We start from the raw sequence: 16988 nt of genomic DNA, 5'->3' as shown, positions 1-16988 counted from the left end.
CTAGCGTGTGTAAATGGTCTGCGTCTGGGGCAGCTCCTACTGCGGAAGAAGAAGACACCGCTCAATCTCTGTTTGCAGTGACAGCCATTGCCATGCCAAACTGCCATTTCACATGGTTAATTTATCTGTGCCAAATTCGTCGTTTGGTCAGCTTCACTTGTTCCGAGATCCAGTTCAACAGCGACGTCCACCCGAAGCTGCAAAGTTGAGCCAGCGACATGTTGGGCGAGGGACCCAGATAGAGAGATACTACTGCATCAAAAAAATGTTCATGGCGGCCGTAAGCTTCATGAGAGTTGAAACTTCTCTAAAAAAAAAATCCATAATGGGAAATACGAGAACAGAAACCCAGGGAGTCTGCGATAGGCCATTGGGATTTTAGAATTTGCTCACGTCGACACCATCGTGTTCAGCCCTACCTAGCCACTCTGTGTGGGGCGCTGGCTTAGACGACGACCGTCCACTCGCGGATGGAGTAGGACGTGACCAGGTCGTTGCGCACGTAGGGGTCCTCCCTGGCGAAGTCCTCCACAATCTGCTTGTCCGCCGCAGTGAAAACGATGACCGCGGCGTCCGGGGGGTTGGCGAGGGCCCCACCCATGACCAAGTGGCCGTTCTTCTTGGCGCCCAGGGCGTGCTCCAAGTGCTGCGAGCGGAAAGGGACCCGGCGCTCCAGGATGTTGGCCACGTACTCGTAGCGCAGGATGAAGAACTTCTTGTCGGTGGTGACGGACGACATGGCGCGGGACAGCGACGAGCGAGCGGCGATCATCGGGCGGAGGGCGATCATCTCAAACAAATTGCAGCAAATCAAACGTTTTAGATGTTTATCAAATACACAAAACGCATACCTACAATGTATCATACTTGTGCACCAAATCGAACGTTAGGATCAACTCTTTCTTGTGGTCATCGCGATATGGTAGACTACCATCAGCGCGGTGGCCGTTAGGATCATCGGCGGGGAAATCGGGAAATGAAATTGCAGTGACAATTAGTAACTTTCGTGCCATCTAACGAGTTCGACTTCAACATGTTGTTTATGAATGTCGTTTATAATGCGTTTCGACCAGCACGATGGTGCCCGATCCGTTTTCAAGCTGCAATGTGTCCAAACTGTGGTTAACGGAGTTCGCGTACTTAAAACATGTTGAAGAACTACTTTCTTTAAGTAAAAAGCCGTGTCCTACAGCACTACCCAGATATCGACTTCTCTCTTGATAAGCACGAGTCAAACGGCAACATTTCTCAAACGGCAACACTTCCACCTCACATTGGAGTTGCCTGACCGTCACTGATTAGCACCATAACAACAGCTAAAACAGAGACACGGACGACAGCGTTGTAGCAGTGGGGTGGGTTATCAGCAAAATAACCAATTAGGACGTTTATTGTTCCTCGATGCCTGCAGCTCCCGTCCACCATTTCCGTGACCTAAAGAGCCCGCGAGCACCTAGGCGACCAACCTCCCGGTTTCTCCTCCGACTGAAGCTCTGCCTGCCCTCCGCTTAGTTCTTGCGGGCGGCGGCCACGGCCTTCTTGATCAGGGCGCTCTTCTGCTTGCGGGCGATCATGGCCTTGAAGCGGTCGAAGTCGTTGAGCTCGGCGCGCGTCTTCTTGTTCTGCAGCTTCTTGGCCCACGTGGAGGCCTCCCACTTGGCGAGCGTGTCGGCCTTGGCCAGCGCCTTCTTGAGCGTCTTCTCGCGGGCCTGGAGCGGGATGTCCACGGTCAGGTCCGTGAGCGACAGGCGCTTGAAGTTGATCACGTGGCGGTTCACGCCCGTGACGCTGAAGGGGCCGTCCACCAGGGCCTTGTTCTCGTCCACCACGTCGATGATCGTGGCGATCTTGCCGGCGTCCGGGCCGTAGTTGATGAGCACCACGCGGCCGATGGAAACGAAGCGAGTGAAAGTCTACCGTCACAAGAAAGACCCATTTGCCAAACGGTTAGAGAATTTGGGTCACATTTGCCGTGGTGTCTTTAGAGACACGACCGCCAGGAAGCAGGGCCAGGACGCACCATTGTAGCTGGGAGGAAAAACGCCAAACGAACTAATAAGCCTCGGCGTGGGCGCGCGGGCCAGTGCCCCGCCATTTAGAACCAGTCATCCCAACCCTACTCGCCAGCGGCTTGTCTCCGCCAATCATCTGCGTCGTCGAGGCCATTCGCGCGTTCTGACTGGCGGAAAACCGTTTCAGTGTACACCACACCAATGATAATCCCTTAGCAGCTCCGCAGCGCGCTCGCGTCCGCATGCTGATCGCTGTATGTCGGAGGGCGGGCAGGGCGACCAACCACGCTTGCAGCCCCGTTTCGCCCCTCGAGTCCACCAGTTTGGAAACTTTCATCGAGGAAGGATGCCGTTCGTCAAGGTCCTTAAGAACAAGGCGTACTTTAAGCGCTACCAGGTCAAGTACCGTCGCCGCCGCGAGGGCAAGACGGACTACCGCGCCCGCAAGCGCCTCATCACGCAGGACAAGAACAAGTACAACTCGCCCAAGTACCGCCTCGTGGTGCGCATCACCAACAAGCAGGTGATCTGCCAGATCGCGTACGCCGAGATCGATGGCGACAAGATCCTGTGCCAGGCCACGTCGGCCGAGCTGCCCCGCTACGGCCTGACCGTGGGCCTCAAGAACTACGCCGCCGCGTACGCCACGGGCCTGCTGGTGGGCCGCCGCGTGCTGCAGAAGCTCGGCCTCGACGAGGACTACGAGGGCAACACGGAGGTGGACGGCGAGGTCGTCAAGACGGAGAGCAACGGCCGCACGTACTTCGTGGAGGAGGTGGCCGACGAGAAGCGCCCCTTCCGCTGCTACCTGGACTGCGGCCTGCGCACCACCACCACGGGCCACCGCGTGTTCGGCGCGCTCAAGGGCGCGGCTGACGCCGGCCTGGACATCCCGCACAGCGAGAAGCGCTTCCCCGGCTACAGCCGCGACGACAAGAGCTACGACGCTGAGGTCCACCGCGACCGCATCTTCGCCGTGCACATTGCCGAGCACATGAAGGAGCTGGAGGAGGACGACCCGGAGATGCTGGCCTCGCACTACGCCGAGTACGTCAAGGCCAAGATCGACCCCGACGAGCTCGAGGACCTCATCACCAAGGTGCACGAGGCCATCCGCGAGGACCCGTCCCCGGCCGCCAAGAAGGACCACACCTTCGACAAGAAGTACAAGCGCGCCTCCAAGCGCTCGCGCCAGCAGCGCCAGGCGCGCGTGGCCCAGAAGAAGGCCCACGCCGCTTCCAAGCAGGAGTAGGTCTTGTCGCAGGGCTTGTTCCAGCCGGTTGCTAGCAGCTAGCGAAATGTCCGCGTGGTGCAGTAATGCACCAACCACAACACGATGAAAGTTCAAACACCTTCCATTACCTCAGTCCACCCTCATGTTGCCACTCATTGTCCTTCAATCGATGGTTCTCCTCTTTTGGGTATCTTTTGCTTCAGAATTGTGTTTACTGTTACCCAATCGTACTTAGTGGATTATACCCTTTTCTTATTCATTTTGACCTATCCGCCGTACAGCCATGTCCTTCTCCATGAAGCTGCCGGCCGGGAAGGGCAAGAAGAAGCCGCTGGGCGCGCCCTTCTCGACAGGCGGCCAGCAGTACGGCCTCGTGATCCCGAAGAAGGACGCGAAGAAGAAGGTATGCATCCAAGTTGCACCGCGTAACTCTCTCTGCTCCGCTCGCAATCTCACGCCAAAGTTATGTATCAATCACCAGGAGCTCTCCACGGGCTTCAACGTGTTCGCCAGCGCCGCCGCCGCCAACGCCAGCAGCCAGTCGGAGGAGAAAGATGCCAGACGCCGCGTGGGCGCTGAGGCCGCACGCAGCTTGCAGCAGAGCCAGGTGGACAAGGCGCGCGCCCAGGCGCTGGCCGACGACCCGTCGGTCTTCGACTACGACGCCGTGTACGACGACATGAAGAGCGCGCGAGAGAGCGAGGCGTCGCAGCGCGCGGCCAAGCGCGAGGACGAGAAGAAGAAGCCCAAGTACATCGGCACGCTGCTGCAGCAGGCCAAGATCCGCGAGGTGGAGAACGAGCGCATCCGCGAGCGGCGGCTGCTCCACGAGCGCAAGGCCGACGACGCGCTCTACGGCGACAAGGAGAAGCTGGTCTCGGCCTCGTACAAGCGCAAGCTGCAGGAGATGCAGCGCTGGGACGCTGAGGACGCGCGCCTCGCCGCGCTGGAGGAGCACGAGGACGTCACCAAGCAGGGCGAGCACGCCATGGCCGGCTTTTACGCCAATCTCAACAAGAACATCGCCATGGGCGGCTCCACGGACAACGCGCGCAGTGCGTACACGGCCAAGGAGAAACAGTCACGGGATGAGAAGGTTGGACACGAACCAGCTGGACACGAACCGGCTGGAGCTGAGCGCGGCCACGAGCGCGGCCAAGAGCGTGAACGTCAACGCGAGGATGATCGCGAGCCCGCGAGCGAGCCTGCGACTAAGAAGACGAAGAGCAGCGAACAACCGGCCGAAGGTGGATCTCCGCCTCCGCCAGCACGCGATGTGGCGCCGCGTGAGTGCGAGGACGTTAGGCCTGCCGCTTCGTCGGCCCGGGAGGAAGAGAAGCGCGAAGAGGCGAAACCGAGCAAGGAAGACGCCATCGCCGCCGCTAGGGCTCGCTTCTTGACTCGCAAGGCGCAGCGCCAAGCAGCTCCGAGCTCCACGACATAGAGGGACAATGAACACGATCTCATTCATTACATGAACAATTCGTCTGTCGTGTTGAAGATACTTTGGTGCGAATGCTGAAGATACTTTTTTTCTAGCTGTACTTCCGCTTCAACTGCCTACATAAGAGTCAAATAAATACCAAACGCGTGCGCGGCGCTTCCATCAATGCACCGACTGGGTCAAGTGCTGCAGCCCCAGCAGCGACGTGGCCGCCAGCAGCTCCAGGTCTTGCAGCTGCGGGATCGGGTTCTCCTCGCCGGCGGCGCTGCTGGCTTTGGAGCGTTTCCTGGGCGCCGAGCTCTTCCGGCGCTTGCCGTCGTCCACCGACGCCGTCGGGGAGCTCTGCGTGGCCGACCACGAGCGCTTGCGGGGCGAGCTGGCCGGACTGGGCACGGGCGACGGCGACACGAGCTGGTGGATGTTGGCCGGCACGTCCAGCTTGTTGCCGCGCGGGCCGCCGCGGCCCGTGGACAGGAAGTTCTTGACCTCGACGCCGGACTGGCGCAGCACCGGCTGCCACAGGCGCTTGCGCGCGTTCGTGAACCAGTTCGAGAGCTGCTTGACCTCGATGCCGGCCTCGTTGGCCAGCTCCTCCTTCTCCTCCTCGCTCGGGTACGGGTGGGCGAAGTGCTCGGGCGAGAACATCCAGGCCTTGAGCACGTTCTTGGCCTCCGGGTGCAGCGTGCCTCGGCGCGTGCCCTTCTTGCGTCTGGCGCTCTTGTCCTGCTGCTGCTGCTGCGAGGGCTCGTCCTCGTCGTCGGCGCTGGGCGCGGCGCTCTCCAGCTCGTACGAGGCGCCGGAGAACGACGGCAGCCGCAGCTCGCGCTGCGCCGAGATGGCGAACTGCAGCCCGGGCAGCGGCTTCTTGGCCGGGTTGGGCGACGTCACGGGCGCGGGCTTGCCCGTGAGCACGGGCGAGGCCATGGCCAGCGCCAGCGCCGGGTCCTCGCTCGGGTCCGTGGGCGACAGACAGAGCTGCGCCGCCTTGGACGGCCGCTCGGGCGTGTTGGACGCGGTCAGCAGGCGCATGGCCACGAGGCGCGCGTGGCTCGGCGGCTCCATTATGGGTAGATCGGGCTTGGCTTGGCTCGGGCTCGGGGCTTGATTTGGGCTTGCGGGTGACGCGGCAGCTTGGGGAATGAACGAGCCAGGCAAAGTTGCCTTTTTGTATGGGCTTGACTATTGACGACACGCAGAAAGGTTCGGCCCAATCAGCGCGCGGCGTGCGACGCGGCGTCAAAATGCGGGACAAGGACGAGATGTCGCCTCGCCTCTCGTCGTCCGGTGGCGTCCGGCTGGTTCGCGGCTCGAGCGTTTGGGTTCAAACGCTGAGAGCGGGAGGGATGACGTGCGGGTCGTGTGGTCGTGGAGGAGGATACTTTTTTCCCCTCTCTTTTTGAAATGGATGCGGACTTGATGCGCGTCGACTCGGTTTGACTCGGCTCGGTCTGCGTGCTGCGGATTCAAAAGTGAAAGGCGTTCTCCGAGCCGCTGGGGGGGCCGCTGCGGCCCCATGCTGGTGTCGGTTTCCTTCCTGGCGCCAGGCCCGAAAGGCGAGGCGACCACCCGGGCCGATCTGCACGTCTCTTGGGCGACGCGGCGACGCATTGCCGGCTTGTCTCTGGCACGTAACCGCCGGTAGACCCCTAAAAAGCGGCTTTGGCGGCCTTATTCGGGGCAGGCACCCCTATTTCCGCGCTCGCGCGTGATGGCCATCAAAAATCTTCCCGGAGAAATCGGTGCCTTTCAACCCTGCGAGCGAGCTGTTTCTCAGCGAGAGCGTGGCGCCGCGCTTTGCCGCCTGTTGCCGCGCGAGTCAGCGCACGACACCGCGAAGAGACGGAATCTTTCCGCAGCGCTTGACCAGCGAGGCGAACAACAAGCCTCCGTTACGCGCCACGAGCGGTTGAGGTGGTTGAGGTGGATGCCCATCAAGCAGCCACGCACTTTGGACGTCTCTTGGCCCGCGTCCGTTTCCGCACGGAGGGACGCGGCGACTAGCTAGCGGGCCGCGATCCTATTGACGAGCAGTTACCGTTGATAGGCCTGCTTCAACTGCACTGGGTGCTATGTGATAGGCAAAAGGCCGTGACAGGCAAAAGGCCGTGCGGACCTCCCTCGGTGGGCCCGAACAAGCGAGCGAGCCTCGATTTGCTCGTTTCCCAGCCGAGCGACATGTCCCCAGGGTATCCTCGACGAACGCGCCTCGCGCGATGCCGAACACTGCAGCGTTTCGAGACAACCCTGCCCAGTTGATGCGTTTCATCTATTGCCCTCACTCAACTTGAGTATCAAGGCTGCCGCATTCAGCAGCGGCCACGTAGCCTCGTCCTGAGACTTCAACCTCGAGGCCCCAGCCCATGATTCGCTCCCTTGGGCTTCAATGATCATGGTAAGCTTTGCTCTCTCACACGTCAGGCGCCAGGTGCTGAGGCGCACCTGGGTGCGGGGCCGTATTACCAGCCTCCGCGAGGGCCTCGCGCCCACAAACTGCAGCACCAACCTGTGGCGACGAGCATCATATCTCATTGGACCCGAGGCGTGATCTGGATTTTTTAGCTCAAAAAATGCTCTCGTGACTTCTTAGGATACGTCTCGGGATAGCCCGCTCTCAACAACATGAACACGATGTGCACCGCGACGGTCTCCTACCGGACGACCACGACCGTCCATCGTGGACAATACCTTTGTGGCAGCTACTATTGACAACAGCTAGTTAGTGACCGTGCGAGCGAGCGCGTAGGAGCCAGCAGGCAGTAGCTGCTCGACGTGTCGCTCGTGGAGACTGCTGCCGCGCGCAGTGAGGCGGTGTTGCTGCTGCTGCTGCGGTCTAAATGGCATTTTCAGCGATGATTATCATGGTAGGGTGGAGGTAAAGTGTAAGTTTGATGTCCTATCTGCTCGTGTACATCTTTGTGTGGTAAATTACGAGCTACAGGCTGTAGCCTACAGCTAACTTATCGGTGCTGAACACGTGGTAGAAGTTGAAGCAGTCCAGCGAGAGCATGTTTATGAGGGTCGCAGGTTCCTGTGCAGCTTTAGGAAAGCCTTCGACACACCGCTCACCGTAGTGTGAGGGTGGCAGTGCAATGGGTGAACGTGTATGACGCACGTGCATGTCAAGATGTCCACCCGACGACGTTGACCAGCTACGCCTTCTCGGCGGTCCTCAGCGTTGGGTTCCACCATCTAATGTTCAGCAGGCACCCTAGGCTGTCTTCAGAGTCGTCAAAGGAGGTCTCCGATGAATAACGAGGAAAAGACTCCTGGAATTCCTGGAAGCTGAGTCGCTGAACAGCTCACCCATCCATATACACTACCATCGCTATAAGACCGCAACGGTCGGAGCAGTGTGCGCTGTTCGCTGAACAACGCGTCGGTTGTGGCATCGACGTTCTGTCGGCAAACAACGCAACGCTCTGTGTGCTTGTACTCCCCCCACTGAAGTAACTCATCTGCGGTCACGAATACTAGAAGGAAACAGCAACAGGTGCAAAACTTTGTAACCATGGATTCATTCATTTGGTCATCGTGATCGCTCGTGTCTTGAGACCAACGAGCTCTCAGAATGTATACTACTAACTTGCTAAGAAATGGAAAACGTCGGGGTCGCCACGCTTAACAGTGCAGTCACGGTGGCGAATCGCCACTGGCGATCCCCTTACACAGCCTCGGACAGGGGTGTCTTGTCGGTAGTGATCGGCTGCTCGCGCAATAGCTGCATAGCCTCGTCCAGCGGGATGGAGGGGTCCCCAGCAACGATGCGCTTGACGATGTTCGTCGCTGCCAACAGGTCGTGCACTCGGCTCTTGGCGTTCGCGATGCCGAATCGAACCTTGCGCACCTCCAGCTTCTCCTGCGTGTCCGACATCACCTGGATCGTCGTGGCGTCCATGTCGTTCATGTTGCGTGCATCGATCAAGACTCCGCGCGTCGTGATGCCCAGTGACTTGAGCCGCACCATTTCGTGCTCAATGGCCAGAGCCACGCGCTCGCAGTTGGCAAAGTACAGCGAGCTGTCCACGCGAACAATAATGACGTCGTGCAGGTCACGAGCCTCGGGGAAAAGCTCACGGTCCACAAAGCTGCCGTTGTCCAACTCGCCCAGGAACGAAACCGGCGACACTTTGGTCTTCCACATCAGCGCCAGCACCGAGCAGATGATGGATGCGATCAAACCGTCCAGCACGCCCAGGCCGAGCGTAAGGATGAACGAAAGTGTCCACACCCAGAACTCGTCACGCTTGACACGGTAGAGCCACTTGGCCTCCGTGAATTCCACCAGCGAGTAGCCAGCCACGATAATGATCGACGCCAGTGTGGCGCTCGGCAGGTAGTACAGCGCACCCGTGAGCGTGTACAAGGAGAGGATCACGATCAGACACGTGATGATCGAGGCCAGCTGCGTGTGGGCATTCAGCAGGTTCACGGCCGTTCGCGACATACCACCGGTAGGGGGCATGGCCTGGAAGAAGCCTGCCACGACGCTGGCAATGCCAAGACCCGTGAGCTCCTGATCCGTGTTAATGTCCTCGCCACGCTGGATAGCGAGACGCTTGGCCATGGCGATGCTCGACAGGAACACCACCACCACAACCGTGAGCGAGTGGTACAAAATGTTGCCGAACTTGCCGCCGTCGATCAGGTGCGACGTGAATCCGTACCACGGCGCCTTCGGGTCGGGGAAGCCACCAGGGATCTTGCCCGTGAGCTTCAGGTGCGACGGTCCGAGCAGGTAGCCGACAATTCCACCGAAAATGCACACAACCAGTGGGCCGAGGTCACACATGGTGCGAGCAAGGAAGATGGCGATCAACTCGGGCTTCGACTTGGGCTTGGTCTCCTGCAGGAGCTTGTCACCAACATCCGACACTCTCCCAGCCGCCGAGTGACGAGCGTAGGCGTTCTCCATGCTCACGTACTGCTCGTCCGAGAGCGAGAAGCCGTGGCTGTGGATCGTGTGAGCGGGGGCTCCGTTGTTTTGCACGGGCGTGAGGATCCGCTCGGTCTCCTCCGAGAGATGCTCGTCCTCTTTCTTGGGCGACTCAAACAGCTGCATGAGCACAGGCGACGGGAAGTAGCGCTTCTTGATGATCTTGACTGCGAACAGGTAGACGATCGAGATGGCGGCCACTGCGAACGCCGTGAGGTTGGTGTGGCCGATGTGCTTGAAGATCTGGTAGACCGTCTGCGGCGGGTAGTCCTGCGACGCGAACTTGATGCCCAGCGCGTTGGCGAACTGCGAGAGCATGATGAGCAGGCCGCCGGCCGAGATGAAGCCGCCCATGACCGGGCGCGAGAAGAAGTCGGCCAGCTGGCTCAGGTTCAGCAGCCGCACGAGCAGCAGGATGCAGCCGCTGAGGAAGGCCATCATGATGCCCGTGGCCACGCGCTCGTCCTTGTCGTCGATCTTCTCGAGGATGGTGCCCACCAGCAGCGACACCTCGGAGCCGCTGGCCACGGACAGCACCGTGCTGGAGCCGAAGATGGCGTAGACCAGCGGCGCCGTGGCCGCCGTGTAGAGCCCGTGGTGGGCCGGCACGTTCATGATGGTGGACAGCGACACCTCCTGCGGGATGAGCATCATGGCGACCGTGATGCCGGCCACGATGTCGAACTTGAGGTCTCTGCGCACGTCGTAGTGCGGCAGCCAGCGCAGGATGGGCGCCACGTCCTGCGCCTGCTGCAGATACGACTTCTTGGGCAGCGCGAAGCGCGCGCTGGGCCCCGGCTGGCAGCCGAGCGCCTGGTTGAGCCACGACATGCGACTGGCGAAATGCAGAGTGTGCCGGGCGGTGCCAAAAAGCAAATGAAGTGAGCTGCTCGTCGATGTTGGCAGGCGTTGACAAGGAGCCCTGGCAGTGTCAGGGCTATCGGGTAGACCTCATTTTGGTGTCAACGACGTTAGCGGATACCATTGGGGCGCGCGTTGTGCCAATGAGCGCGGCCTGAGCGGGCGAGTCAAACATGGCGGAATGGCATACTCGATCCTGCACATGTGGGTAGTCTCTGTATCGTGGTGAATATTCAGATGGAGGCTATCTGTGTTGAAAGGGAGCTGTATCGATTGTGTGACGTAGTTTGTGATATTGGAATCTGAGAGGGAATTAAAATGTAGATCGATATATTTGATATGGAAGGATTATTTCGCCGCTGGGTCCCTGGGTTTCTGATACAGTGGGCGAAGATATCGAATGATGGACTAGAGTGCACCGCACCGCCGGGAAACTTTTACTCTCGCAGGTTGAACGATACGAAGAGTGCGTTCACGCAACTTAGCTAAGTATTCCTAGTTTATTTACTGACCTAACGGCATAGCGTTATAAAGATCCTTTTGGGGGGCGGATATTGAAGTGGCATACACAAAAAGGGCGGTCCGCCTCATGTTCAGTTTAAACCGAAGGGCAGCTTGTGCTGCGCTGGTAGCTGTCACGGCGGCGCCCGCCGCCGACTGGCTGCTGGCAGCGCGCATGGAGCGCAGAATCATCACCTCCGCGCCAGAGCCCATCTGCGGGGCCGGTTGTGCGAACGCGGTGCTCTGGACATGCGTCACTGAACGCCATCGAACGTTGCTCTCTTGCAGAGTGCAAGGTTCATGAGCTCGTACTCGACACCCGGCACATGTAGCGGCCGCAAGTATGGCCTTGCAATTGTCCAGCGTCACGGTGTTGCGTATCTTCGTCGCCAGGCTTCAGCGCCACGTTGGGAGAAATTATGAGCGATACAGTCTTTTGGCCCCATTCCCTCTTAATCAATGCGTCTGCAGCTTCGGTGGAACACCACCTTCAAACTTTCGACTGTCTTCAGCACTGGTGTGAGTATCTCACACTGCAGCTAAGCTAAGCTAAGCGCACCGTTTGCACGTAAATACAATATGAAGCATTGGCTACTACCCGCTGCAACAGTTGATTGGTTGATCAGAGGCCGCATGCTATTCGCTGCACAAGACTTTCGAATATGTTCCGTGAGATGCAGCATTCCATACTGCATAGTATGAGAGTACCATGCCTCAATCCATAAGTTTTTGTGACAACAATGTACCTCGAAAGACGAAAAAAAATCCGTAAGTTCCAGAACGCAAGGATCATCATAGGTAGGGACTTGTTTGGTATTATAAACTAAGACGGTAATGTTGCCAGGGCAAAACCCGCAAATATGTGTCGTGCATCCTTGGTTGCCAGTGCATGTAATAAGAGTGGCTTAAGCACCTCTGCTGATGTCAATCCTGACCCTGACCAACATACTATGAGTACTGAATTGTGCGTGCAAATTATTTCCTGAGTACTGGCCTGAGTTTAATGAAAAGGTTTTTGGCTCGGTTCCCCGAGCTGCTGGAGCTCACCTTCACCAACAATTTCTCCGTGGCTGGTACTCTTTGCTGTTACGCACGCATCCTGTGAATACTTCAAGCTTTGCTATATATATTATATACATTCTCACTTAGTAGGTGGGATTTTTTTTACCGATAACTCGAACTGTACGAACCACGAGTTTACTATCACACGCACTTTGCCTCGGTCGCATGTCGTGACCCCCCCCCCCCCCCCCCTCTGTAGATGCGCTGTACTACACGGAACACCACACTATCAGACCTCTATCAATACGGGAATGGTCAACTTTCCCAGTTTTTCATCGAATACGACCTCTTCTGAAGAGCAAAATAAGGGAAATATGGGATTCACTGTTTACCAAGTGGTCTACGATCCCAGAGCAGAGATGCTCTGCCACTTCTTTCAACGCAGAATGCCTACAAGAGCTAGGTCGGTTAGCGAAGACCATCGATCCGTTTTCTCAGACCCGGTGAGTGAGAAATTGATTCAACCGTGGTGGTGTTTGGGAAGACAGTCGCAGAACCTCCACATAAACCCGCTAGCGTCGGGAACATCGAGGGAGATTCACCGAGTTCCCTGAAAGCTGGCGAGACGGTGGTGGAAATCATCGATCGCCGGACGAACCGGCTTGTTACTGGCATTGTCGTGATTCACGACTCGTAAATCTATTGAAGTACTTCGGGTATGTTGATGCTGCTCCTGCCTTCTTCCTTCCGAAGGTGCAGCAAAATCGACAGAGACCTGTTTGTCTCGACATGGCCAGTGGTCGTATTCCGTCTTACAATCTCCAGTCCGTACGCAACTACACGCTTTTCGATGAACTTGACCCCGGATACTTTCGATACAAAGTACAATGGTTTCTGCGAAAGTCTTACGACAAGAGTACTTCAGTAATACCTACTTACCCCAATCAAGATTTCATGTATTTACTCAATTTTTCCTGCAAATTTTCTTGGGAAAACACGAAATGGACGTTTTCAAACGCTGTTAAGCGTTGCCCAAGGACCCAAATCAGCGTGTGGTCGAGGGTGAAAGTGAGGTTTGTCGCTGTTCAGTTATGCAGGAAATGAAGCGAGGGACCAGCACTGCAACGTTACGGACCAAAAATGTATACTAGAGGCATGAAGTGAAATTAGCGGTTATAACGGGCGCCGCGCACTGCTGCAGCGCCGAATACGGGAACCCCGCTGGTGCAAATTAACTGGTGATACGTTTCAATCGGAAATGAAATCTGCATCAGCTTTATTGCGCGTGCTGATGATCCTAGCCAAACTGTTGCTCTCACCACTGTGAACACCACACTTGACGATTTCGACAGGTCTATGCCAGACGTATCGCCAATCAGCCCCGAAAGGATCTAGGTGCCAAACGGCCTGGAGTTTGGATTTGTCCATCCAAGAACAATTCAAATAGACTTTACTTACTGTACTCGGAGCCATCATTTTCAGTAAAACAGCAGGCATATAGCAAGCTATACTGTAGTGACTTTGATCTCCAGCGGCGGAATTATGGATCAGCCAAGCCTACCTTCTGACGCTTTCGATGGAGCCACTTCCACGTCTGCAATTGAGAGTTGGTATCTGTTTATGACGTGCCCTGTTGCAAGGCAACACAGGTGATCCTAGTCGTCTGAGAAGACACTTATCCTCAGTGATGATAGACCATGGACCATTGATCCGTAAGACAAACCATTAACGTTGTGCCGCTGCGCTATCTTGTCAACGCTAAGGTTGCGTACATCCTTTTAGGGACGTCGTGCTCACACGACCGCACACTGCCACTGCGTCCCGCAAAGAGTGGCATGTGACGCGCCAGCCCTGACCTGTTAAATCGCGAGCAGCTGTTCGCGGCGTCGAAGTTGCAGTGCGGGCATACTCGGCCCAAGGCAAGTCGCCGCCGCGATGCTGCCCCGTTCATCCAATCGAGCGTTTACCTGGGCCAACACGCCCACGCAACATGAGACCGCTAAAACCGAGTTTGCGCTCCCCCAAGTCACGCCGCATACAAACCCCCAGTCAAACGACATATTGGTGTGGCGCACACCACTCGCATTTTAAGAGCGCGCTCTGTTGCCAATCCTGAATCAGCACCGCCGGTAGCAGCCCCTCACCCTTAAAGCCACAAATGCACGGCTCCGGACGCGTCCTGCTCCGCGCCGCCGCGCGCGCGAACGGCGCCACGCGCCGCTCCCTCACGTCGCTCAGCAGCAGCACCGGCGTCCTGGCCGCACGCTCGTCCAAGTCCGGCGCCTCGGTGCTGCGTGGCGCCTGCGTGAGCTCCGTCCGCGCGCAGCGCCTGGGCGCCGCGTCCTCCACGCAATTTCGCGCGTTCTCGGCCTCCGCGGGCGCGACGGACGTGCCCGTTCCCTCCATGGGCGACTCCATCTCAGAGGGCACCGTGGTCGAGTGGCTCAAGCAGCCGGGAGACGCCGTGGCCGAGGACGAGGTGGTCGTCGTGCTCGAGACGGACAAGGTGAGCGTCGACGTGCGCGCGCCCTTCGCCGGCGCCATGGGCCAGCAGCTGGCCGCCATCGACGACAACGTGCTGGTTGGCGCGCCGCTCTTCCAGGTCGTCAAGGGCGCGGCGGGTGCCGAGGCCGCCGCTGCGCCCGCTGCGGCCACCACGGAGGCCGCTCCTGCAGCTGCTCCTGCAACTGGAGAGGAGACGACCGTGCCCGTGCCCTCCATGGGCGACTCCATCTCGGAGGGCACCGTGGTCGAGTGGCTCAAGAAGGCCGGAGACTTCGCGGCCGAGGACGAGGTGGTCGTCGTGCTGGAGACCGACAAGGTGAGCGTCGACGTGCGCGCCCCCAAGGCCGGCACCATCACCAGCACCCTCGCCGACGTGGACCAGACCGTCGAGATCGGCGTGCCGCTCTTCCAGATGGTGTTCGGGGGCGAGGCCCCCGCTGCTGCTGCTGCTGCTGTTGCTGCTGCTCCGGCCGCCTCGACGCCCGCTCCGGCGTCCACTCCCGCCCCTGCGGCGGCTGCCCCGACGCCGGCCGCGGTGCAGCCCGCGGTGGCCGGCGCCAACCCGCTGCTGGCCACGCCCGAGCGCGTGTCCCGCCGCGAGAAGATGAGCCGCATGCGCCTGCGCACGGCCGAGCGCCTCAAGGAGTCGCAGAACACGGCGGCCAGCCTCACGACCTTCCAGGAGGTGGACATGACCAAGCTCATGGGCCTGCGCAAGCAGTACAAGGACGCGTTCGAGGCCAAGCACGGCGTCAAGCTCGGCTTCATGTCGGCCTTCGTCAAGGCCAGCGCGTCGGCGCTGCTGGAGGTCCCCGGCGTGAACGCCATGATCGACGACGAGCACCAGGAGATCGTCTACCGCGACTACGTGGACATGAGCGTGGCCGTGTCGACCCCCAAGGGCCTGGTCACGCCCGTGCTCATGAACACAGAGTCCATGAGCTTCGCGGACGTGGAGAAGGGACTGGCCGAGCTGGCCGCCCGCGCGCGCGACGGCAAGCTCACGCTCGAGGAGATGACCGGCGGCAACTTCACCATCTCGAACGGCGGCGTCTTCGGCTCGCTCATGGGCACGCCGATCATTAACCTGCCGCAGTCAGGCATCCTCGGCATGCACGGCACGAAGATGCGCCCCGTGGTGGTGGACGGCGAGGTGGTCGCGCGCCCCATGATGTACCTGGCGCTCACGTACGACCACCGCCTCATCGATGGCCGTGAGGGCGTCACCTGCCTCAAGGCTATCGCGGACAAGATCGAGAACCCGGAGCGCCTGCTGCTGGACATTTAAGCTGCGTCGAGAACCAAATTTCCCGCAGCCAGCGCGGCGGTGCCTTGCGTGATGAGGAGTCGAAGTCATCGAAGAGTGGAAGCTCGCAAGGAGTGAAAGCTCAGGCATATCATACAGAAAGGGAATAAATGTTTTGCTTGCAGCACGGGTTCAAGTCCTGATCTAGCTAAGCGTCATCCTGTCGGAAGAAGTTTTCCACAATGTGGGGAATGGTCTGATATCCAGTGCACTCAGTTCGTTGATCCTTTTTGCCGGCCAAAGTTTTCTCGATGAATGAATTGCAGAACGCCGCTAGCAGCTTCTTGCGCGCGTTGACGCCCGTGACTAGTTTTACCAACGACCGCGGCTGGGACATCGAATGAACGATGTAGCTCATGAACGCGCCGCAGAAGCTGCAGCTCTGATCGTCTTCGTGTTTCCGTTGTGCGTGCATCCAGACCTGGAAGCGAAAGTTGGCAAAGTCATTGAAGCGCCGTTCGAGTTGGTAGTCCGGGTGATCGGCGACTGCGGTATTCTTGATCGTCGGTATACGGGACGTCTTGTGCTCCAAGAAGACATCTATGTGGTAGTACACGACGCCGTTGCGCTCCGTCGTGCCGTTGATCTCGATATGGTCGATCTTCTCTAGGAAGGACAGCGTCGCCGACAACTCGGACGACTGCGTTGGCAGCAATGCCACCTTGGAAAGCTGTTGCAGCGATTGCCTCTCGGCAATTGACATTTTGGTACGGTAAAGCTGATGGTGATTGATGTGGCAAATGTGAAAATGACTCCACTGGTTCGGCTTCAAATCCGTGTAGTCAAGGGCTGATCCCCGGCTCATTGATCTGCTGGCTACGCAGTATCGGCGATAGGCAACTGCAGCGATCATCTCGGTGAGAAATAGCAACAAGTAGGTGATGCGCAAGCCATAGCGTTAAGCGGATTTGAAATACTGTGCGGCGAACGAACGTACATATAGGTACCGTGCGTCCTATCAAGCGTTCTTCGTGACAGCCCATCCCAACAACTGCGAATGAAGGTTGTTCGCTGTTCATGTTGCTTTCTTCGATGGGAAGCAGTAAACGAATGTAAACTTAATTCGTTAGCACCACAAATATCATAGCTCCGGGATTCAAAAGTGGCAAGAAGACACAACTCGATGCCTTCGACTCCACCTTCGACTCGAAGGCGGAGTCGCCTTAGTTAACAGCGTCGGGAACGGTGCT

General features: G+C 58.3%; 8 protein-coding genes across 8 annotated transcripts; 3 read left to right on the top strand and 5 right to left on the bottom strand.

Moving 5' to 3' along the window:
* Positions 1-445: 445 nt before the first annotated feature.
* IUM83_10674 (Dimeric alpha-beta barrel) lies at positions 446-772 on the bottom strand (the record flags this gene model as incomplete). The annotated part of the gene is made up of 1 exon (XM_067935190.1): positions 446-772. One exon carries the CDS (start codon positions 770-772, stop codon positions 446-448), a length of 327 nt encoding a protein of 108 aa, XP_067791404.1.
* Positions 773-1508: 736 nt separating this feature from the next.
* On the bottom strand, positions 1509-2023 carry IUM83_10673 (putative 60S ribosomal protein L14; the record flags this gene model as incomplete). Its single annotated transcript, XM_067935189.1, has 2 exons — positions 1509-1913; positions 2021-2023. 2 exons carry the CDS (start codon positions 2021-2023, stop codon positions 1509-1511), a joined length of 408 nt encoding a protein of 135 aa, XP_067791409.1.
* Positions 2024-2358: 335 nt separating this feature from the next.
* IUM83_10672 (60S ribosomal protein L5) lies at positions 2359-3264 on the top strand (the record flags this gene model as incomplete). The annotated part of the gene is made up of 1 exon (XM_067935188.1): positions 2359-3264. One exon carries the CDS (start codon positions 2359-2361, stop codon positions 3262-3264), a length of 906 nt encoding a protein of 301 aa, XP_067791408.1.
* A 265-nt stretch (positions 3265-3529) lies between these two features.
* Positions 3530-4690, top strand: IUM83_10671 (uncharacterized protein; the record flags this gene model as incomplete). The annotated part of the gene is made up of 2 exons (XM_067935187.1): positions 3530-3649; positions 3728-4690. 2 exons carry the CDS (start codon positions 3530-3532, stop codon positions 4688-4690), a joined length of 1083 nt encoding a protein of 360 aa, XP_067791407.1.
* Positions 4691-4852: 162 nt separating this feature from the next.
* IUM83_10670 (homebox domain-containing protein) lies at positions 4853-5752 on the bottom strand (the record flags this gene model as incomplete). The annotated part of the gene is made up of 1 exon (XM_067935186.1): positions 4853-5752. The coding sequence occupies one exon, from the start codon at positions 5750-5752 to the stop codon at positions 4853-4855; it is 900 nt and encodes a 299-aa protein (XP_067791406.1).
* Positions 5753-8351: 2599 nt separating this feature from the next.
* On the bottom strand, positions 8352-10454 carry IUM83_10669 (Sulfate Permease (SulP) Family; the record flags this gene model as incomplete). The annotated part of the gene is made up of 1 exon (XM_067935185.1): positions 8352-10454. The coding sequence occupies one exon, from the start codon at positions 10452-10454 to the stop codon at positions 8352-8354; it is 2103 nt and encodes a 700-aa protein (XP_067791521.1).
* Positions 10455-14145: 3691 nt separating this feature from the next.
* On the top strand, positions 14146-15780 carry IUM83_10668 (putative dihydrolipoamide succinyltransferase; the record flags this gene model as incomplete). Its single annotated transcript, XM_067935184.1, has 1 exon — positions 14146-15780. The coding sequence occupies one exon, from the start codon at positions 14146-14148 to the stop codon at positions 15778-15780; it is 1635 nt and encodes a 544-aa protein (XP_067791522.1).
* A 166-nt stretch (positions 15781-15946) lies between these two features.
* Positions 15947-16501, bottom strand: IUM83_10667 (uncharacterized protein; the record flags this gene model as incomplete). Its single annotated transcript, XM_067935183.1, has 1 exon — positions 15947-16501. One exon carries the CDS (start codon positions 16499-16501, stop codon positions 15947-15949), a length of 555 nt encoding a protein of 184 aa, XP_067791523.1.
* Between the last annotated feature and the right edge of the window lie 487 nt (positions 16502-16988).

The sequence above is a fragment of the Phytophthora cinnamomi genome (genome assembly GCF_018691715.1).
Source record: "Phytophthora cinnamomi strain GKB4 chromosome Unknown Contig39, whole genome shotgun sequence".
NCBI lineage: Eukaryota > Oomycota > Peronosporomycetes > Peronosporales > Peronosporaceae > Phytophthora > Phytophthora cinnamomi.
Note: the sequence above shows the minus strand (reverse complement) of the source record. Positions and strands in the feature narration are given on the sequence as shown.